The sequence below is a fragment of the Parasteatoda tepidariorum genome, chromosome X1 (assembly GCF_043381705.1).
Source record: "Parasteatoda tepidariorum isolate YZ-2023 chromosome X1, CAS_Ptep_4.0, whole genome shotgun sequence".
Taxonomy (NCBI): Eukaryota; Metazoa; Arthropoda; class Arachnida; order Araneae; family Theridiidae; genus Parasteatoda; species Parasteatoda tepidariorum.
In genome coordinates, this window is record NC_092214.1 from 4383298 (window position 1) to 4390977 (window position 7680).

Here is a 7680-nt window from a genome sequence, read left to right on the forward strand (position 1 = left end):
ATGAAGTTTTAGTTCTCCTTACAGTGCTTGTGAAACTTGTGCTAAAGAACGGGAGCATTTCATTTTCTACGGAAATAAAAAATAATGTGCATTCTCTTTGTGTTGCAAATGAAGTGTGTTATTTCTTATCAAAAAATTGAAATATTGTTTCTCGTTATCTTACAAGCTTAAATTAATTTTGAAATTATTCAAGGACTTTTTGTTCAATTAAATAAAATAAAGCAATGAAATGAAATAAAATAAAGCAATGAAATAAATGTGTTTTTATATTTAAAGTGTTTTTGACTATTAAATATTAATTAGTTGCAGAATAAATATTGTTACTTAGAGACAAATACTTACTTTAATGAGATTAAATTATAAAATAAGTGTTGCCATAAAATATGAAAACATGTGTAGCCATGAAATATGAAAATATTTGTTGCCATAAAATATGAAAATATGTGTTGCCAGTAAGCAAACAAAAATGAATTAAATAATTAAAAAATGTGACTACACTGTAAAGAGTTTAGTTTCAGTACTAAATTATTAAGCGAATTTAGATGCAAGAATGCTAATTGTCATAATTATTAGAATTGTTTTATTTCATTTTGACTTTAGATTGATCAACAACGTCACAATCAAATAATTTAAACGCATGTTCTTTGACTACAAAAAATAACGTAACATCAAATATCAATGAAAGAAAAATACAATATATCCAGTTTTTTGAAAAAATGAGAATTATTTCATTAATTATTATTTAAGGTGTATTTATCTATTAAATATTAACTAGTTGCAGAATAAATATTGTTAAGACAAATATTTACTTTAATGGAATAAAATTTTAAAATATGTGTTGCCATAAAATATGAAAATATGTCTTGTCAGTAAACAAACAAAAATGAATTAAAAAATAAAAAAAATAGGTGACTACTCTGCAAAAATTTTAGTTTCAGTACAACTTATTATTAAACGAATTTAGATGCAAGAAAGCTAATTGTTATAATTATTACATTAGTTTTCCATCCTTTAGACTTCAGATTGATCAACAGCGTCGCAATAAAATAATTCAAACACATGTTCTTCGACTACAAAATATAACGCAAAATCAAATATCAATGAAATGAAAATACAATATTTTCAGTTTATTGAAAAAATGAGAAACAGTTATCCCATTAATTATGACGTACTGTATTATATTTTAATTCATTTCTTGGAATATAAACAAAAGAAAGGTTTTTTACTGTGTGTTTTTATTTTTTTACATCTTAGTTCGATGCAACGATTCTTGAAATCCAACCTTGGAAAAACATTTTTGGTGCGCTTTGAGATTTTATTATTATCTTTGCATAAAAGACGAAACATAAATTTTAGTGGTTCACGACTTAACTGTACTTGAATTATGAATATCTTATTTCAGTATAAAACAAAGAGGTCCAAACTTTTCATTTAACAGATAGATTGTTAATTTTCTGAAGATCCATTCTTCTATTTTTCTCTTCGGAAGTATGAAAGGTAAGTTTTGAAATAAAATTAATTATATAAGCAAAAGGTATTCCTTAAAAATTTTAACAGATTGCGTTAAACATAGTTACTGTTTATTTATTCTTAAATACACACACTACTGAAAAATATATATTAAGGAACGAACAGAGAAATGAAGTAAATTTAATTGTAAGATGATTTCAGAAACATAATTAATATTTTCAAATCACTTTTTTTAATCACTGATCAAGCTTTTACATTTGCATCGGAATGTATACACAATATTATAATTCCCTATTATGTATTCAAACTTACATTAAAAAATTTTATATTTTTATATATAGTATGAAAGGTAAGTTTTGAAATAAAATTAATTATATAAGCAAAAAATATTCCTTAAAAATTTTAGCAGATTGTTTTAAGCATAGTTACTGCTTATTTATTCTTAAATACACACACTACTGAAAAGTATATATTAAGGAACAAACAGAGAAATGAAGTAAATCTAATTGTAAGGTGATTTCAGAAACATAATTAATTTTCTCAAATCACTTTTTTTAATCACTAATCAAGCTTTTACATTTGCATCGCAATGTATACACAATATTATAATTCCCTATTTTGTATTCAAACCTATATTAAAAAATTTTATATTTTTATTTCTAGGAAGAACAAATACTTTATTTATTCTTTTAATGTCAGTCTACGGTTTTGGTAAGTATATATTATTGAGTCAGTATTTTGTTTTTGTTGGATTAGTATTATAAAAATGCAAATTTCGTAGCGCTAATTAAGTAGAGTGATTCCACAGAAAAAGTACACTTAGAAATTATAATTTTATGCAAGTATTTTCTGAATATGAATAAAATTATTTTTATCTATAGAAATTCAGTATTAAGAATGCCGGTCAAATGTGTTAAGAATGTCAGTATCACATGTCGGTCAAAACCGTGGAACCACTTTGTATTGAACGCAGTACAAATTAGGATGTTAGAAACATTTAAGTCACCACATATTTTATTAACTTGAGCGGCCGTTCATTTAAGAAAACAGCAAATTAAACTATTATATTGATATTTATTCAAGACTTACTAATTCTTAAATTCTTATTGTAAGTTCAAAAAATTGCATGTTTTTCCAGAATGATAAACCTGTTAAATTATTTTTAGAAGAAACCTGAAAAACATGGATTCATTTGATAAACAATAATATTTAACATCTTAATAAGAATTTCCTTTCTTTTTTGTTTTAAAAAAAATATTAAGTTAGAGAAAATTTGAAAAAAAAAAACATTTCTGGTCATATCTAAAATAAAAATTATGCATAAATGTATAAGGTACAGTACGCCAAAATAAAAACGGATCTAATGTTTGGATTTTCACGTTCTTGGACTCAATTCTTAATGGATCGAGAGGGTGACCTCAAATTTGCTAAATAATAAGTGCAGACGATATTTTAAGTTACGAAGTTAGACACAAAAACGTACTTTTTCTGAACAAACATACCTTTCATTTGACGGATGTAGATTTCTGATCTCCAAAATATAAGAGCTAGCCGCAATCCGTTAAATATGGTCCCAATTGTTTGGTCAGGAGAGCGCTTAAAAGTTTGAATCCCTTAATGTTAATTTCACTTTTTAAGCAATCTGAAAAATTTTTATACTCAGTTATAAAATTCGTTTTTTCAAACATAATTCCATGCAGAAAATAACTTAGTAAATATTTATTATTTTATTTAAAATTAAAAAAATCGAATTTTCTGGTCGAAAAATTTTGAATTGTAAGGTATACAATTTTTAGAATTTTTAATTTTAAAGAATATAGTTTTATGTAGCAAAATACAAAATTTGAGCAAAATCGGTCGAATTGTTCCTGAGAAATTGAATTTTAAGCATCTGAAAGTTTTGAAATTCAATTACAAATTTTACAAATTTCAATATACATATTTCCCAGATTGCGACTACCCCTTATATTTTGGAACCCAGATATCCGAATCCGTCAAAAAGAGGTATGTTTATTCAGAGAAAGTACATTTTTGTGTTTGATTTCATAACTTAAAATATCATCTGCACTTGGTAATTAGCATATTTGAGGTCACCCTTTTCAGACGAAAAACTTGAAAAATTAAAGTATTTACGCAGGGTACCCCGTAAAAACCACCCTAATCATACATTTTTAGATTTCTTGCAAAAAGGAAGACACAGAGGTAAATTCATTGGAAGTTACAAACTATCACTAACGCGAGGAAAAAGCAAAAGTGCTATCAAAACCTGGAAAATCACAGTTTTGGAAGGCGAGTCTACAGAACATCAAAATATGTTTCATTATCAATTGAAACTTCTAGTTGTTACCAGTATTTTTTTCTTCCCTTTCCCCTCTGATTTTTGGCAACTTAACAAGTTTTAGTCCTTCGTGTAGCCACCTTCTTTAATTGTGGTTCGACAGATTTTGATAGCATTTTTAGCTTTTCCTTGATTAAATAGGAATTTGCGACCCCCTAAGTAACTAATTTAATATCTTTATTTTTGAAAAAATTTCGAAAAATATATAGTAACCAAAGCCAAAATTTTTGATGGTTATCCATTGATGGACCAGCATAATCTTGATGGTAACCAACATAAGTAATAATCAACCCAATGTAGGAATTTGAACTGATTTTTGATGGGCCAACATAAAAAAGCAAATTCTTTTGATGGTATACAGCTGAACCAACAATAATTCTCATTAAATCATAATAGAAATACATTTAGTTGGAACCATCATGGACCATCACGGATCATCATGGATTGTTGGTCCGTTGGAATCAAACTTCTCTTAATGACGGTTAACCATCATAGTATTAAAGTAGCATTTTCCATCATGGAATGATGGATGTTTGTTGGCATATAAAAAACCATGAACGCATAATGGAAAATGTTGGATGATGGTGACCATCAAATGCTGTTGGACTATTATGAATCGCACTGAAACCAACGTAAACCATCAGAATCTTTTGATGGCACCATTAAGAATTTAGACGTGGGAAGGGAACTCTTTACGGAGCATCGGGTTAAAGACAAATTAGTGTGAAAATATTTAAAATCAGACATCATTTAGAAAAGCTAATATTTCTTCATCTTAATGATCTTATTTTTATTTTAGCTAATTCTAATGGCAACAACTTTGTTAATGAATACTTTGATACTGTGTTAAATACAGCCTTGCAAATGGAACTGGGATCTTTAGGTCTCGATCCGGTTTTCCTACCCGATTTTGATACTGATTTCGACGACAGAATAAAACTAATTGGAAGAGTACATGGTATTGCAAATTTCTACGATGGTCAACTAGGAGGATTAGGAAATGCTCGAAGAAAAGGAGACTGTTCAGGACCATTTTTAGATTGGAACATGCCTTTTATTAATTGTTCTCTAGGTTTAGATGATTTAAAAATCTATTTTAAAGGTAAGCTTAAGTACGGCAAGCTTCCAACAGTTTCAATTACTGCCAGAGCAAATTTAACGTCCACTCTCATGTCAGTTATAATTGCCAACTATCCGATAAATGTTAATAATTTAAGATCAGTATCATTTTTAAAAATTGGTCAGATTCAGCCAAAATTTACTGGCTTAGGTTCTCCTTTGAACAAATACTTAGATGTATTGGAAAAAGGATTTATAGATCACGCTTGGCCAGCTGTTATTAACATGATAAGTTTAAATTTTCTGTATGCTTTGCAAAATGCGGTTTTTGCAGTTCCATTTATGTGGTACACTGCGTTTTAATTCTTCTTTTCAGTTTTATGTAGTTACAATCTAAATTCAATTGTTTCTGAAATAATTTCTAAAATCTGTAGCCTCGAAATTTTGAAGCTTTTACTTAAGTGGTACATAAATTTATTTTAAATGTGTTGGCTTATGCACTCAAGAATTTATGGTAAAAATCTATTTTAAAAGGTCTTCAGATGAAGATCTTACTTAATTTTTTAAACCTTAATTTCGCTGAGCGTACAGTAGATTGAAATAAATCAAATAATGATTATGAATAATAAATTTTTAAACAAATAACTTGGTTATGTTTATAAATAAAAATGACTTGACTGTTATAACTCCTTTAATATGCTGCTCAAAACAATTAAAGGATGTTGAGGTTGTGGATTGATTTTGCACCTGGAAGTTAAATGATTGATACATTATCGACAGACGTAGTAGGCTATATGAGATAAAAATTACATTTGTTTGGAAGAAAGAAAAATCAGTTTTATTGAGTGTTTAGGTACAAAAGGAAAAAAACACAATTTGTTCATGTGAGAAAAACAAATTTTTTTAAAAAAGGTGCTTCCTTAAAAGAAAATCGTTTTTAGTAGGGGGTATGGTTTCCCCGGACTCCCAGCAGCCTTGAACACCTTTGAGGCATCGAGTCAACGAGCTTATTAATGAGGGGCTGGGGTATTCTGTCCCACTATAGGCGTCCAGCAATTCGTCCGAAAAACACACGCTAGCCAATACATTCGTATGATTCCTTCATCCAAAAGGAAATCATTCACCAAGTTAGCACGATGTGGCTTGCAATTGCAGTTCATTAACACGAAATTATCTCCAATTGCTGCAGCGTAAAGGACTACAATAGGTCTCAGGATCTCATCCCTATATCGGTGACCGGTCAGAGCTCCATTTCGAATGATATGGAGATCGGTGCGCCCATCAATGGAGATGCCAGCATGCATAGACCATCACTTCCCCACCGCTAAATCTTACACTTTCGTGCACGAAAGCAGGATTGTTTCTAGTGCCACGTTCCCTCCTAATGAAAATACGCCTATTATCAGAATGAACAGAAAAAAGGCTTGCCAGAGAAAAGATTGCGAAATTCATTTCTCCTCCAGTTTACATTCCCTGTTGCCCACTCCCTGCGAATGCGATTGTGCCTTGCCACACCATTGGTCGGCGAGGAGGCAGACCTAGAGCGTGAAGGTGGTTTCGGACAGTTTATGGCCGGAACTGTGGTACCAGCAGCCGAGTGAAGGTGTAGTTGAAGAAGAGTGGCGTTCATATTTCAGAGTTTCCGAGCCGTTAGCGTAAAATAATGGTCTTCATTGGGCGCTGTTGCACGTCTACGCCTTTGTCCTGATCTTCAGCCTGCATTTTCAGTCTCCAAAAAACGGTTCCAGATCCTGGAAATCACACTTTGGGAAACTCCAATGACTTCTGCTACTTCTGATTGTATTTAGCACCCCTCTAACCGGCCAACAACTCTCCAAGCTTCTGATTTAGTTACATGACTTCGTTGAGACTTGAGAAGCGTGTTGAAAAGCAACGCGCTTACTGAATGCCGATTACTCTTTTCCGCTTTGTTCAGCATTAAGTTGAAAGCCAAATCAAATTAGCTGCCACTAAAGCGTCGTCTTCGACGTCAAACTCAAAATTTGCATACTGCAAAGTTTGAAAATAAGAAAAATTTGCAGCTGTGACTCTCTTCTTCCATTCCATGCAACAACAAAAATTGCTTATAAAGTTATTTTATACAAGACTTACAATATCATTTAATGTTTTGATCAGTGTATATTGTAACTTGAAATGAAATCTCACATGACTATTATAAATGCATACATAAACTTATTTATATGAGTTATTATGATAGTTACAATGAAATAATTTGTATTTTCAATAAAAAAAAACGAAGTATAAGAGTATGTTATGTCTTTCAATGCTACCAAATGGCGTTAAGTAATACTATTCTTAAGAGTTGTGCTTTGAAGTCCATAGTATAAGATGAAACAAAAATCTGATAATGGATGCTCATTGTCAGCCCATTCAAAAATCGCCGTCTATTATCTTATTTTTTCTGAAGATCCAATATACTTCACTGAAAAAAAAAGTATAGCAAATGTACAAAATTCCGGATGAAATTACAATAAAAAGTATCGGCACTCAGAGTGGCGGTACTTTTTACAGAAGGATCCATTTTTACCGGAACATGCTACGGAACAAAAAATCTGATGCACTGTAATTTTAAAGTAATAATTACAGTAAAATCACTGAATCAATGAAATTAAATTACTATTACTCTAAAAATTACGGTATAATATCATCAGGTAAAAATGGATTTTACGGTAAAATAGATTTTAAGGATGATACACCCAAAGTGCCAGTATTTTGTACCGAATTTGGTCCGGAATGTTTCATTGTGTATCAGAAAATAGTCAAATTTACTGTGTTTCTGGCTCTATGAGAAC

At 30.3% G+C, this 7680-nt stretch overlaps 1 protein-coding gene across 1 annotated transcript; it reads left to right on the forward strand.

Annotated features, from left to right (window-relative positions):
* Window positions 1-1361: 1361 nt before the first annotated feature.
* On the forward strand, window positions 1362-7132 carry LOC107450355 (uncharacterized). Its single transcript, XM_016066124.3, has 3 exons — window positions 1362-1497; window positions 2134-2181; window positions 4608-7132. Exons 1-3 carry the CDS (start codon window positions 1491-1493, stop codon window positions 5228-5230), a joined length of 678 nt encoding a protein of 225 aa, XP_015921610.1. The 5' UTR covers window positions 1362-1490; the 3' UTR covers window positions 5231-7132.
* The last annotated feature ends 548 nt before the right edge of the window (window positions 7133-7680 follow it).

Bases quoted from the DNA above. Each gene is read 5' to 3' on its own strand.
- LOC107450355 (XM_016066124.3), top strand. The intron at 2,182-4,607 runs GTAAGTATATAT...TTTTTATTTTAG, and splicing joins AATGTCAGTCTACGGTTTTG to CTAATTCTAATGGCAACAAC.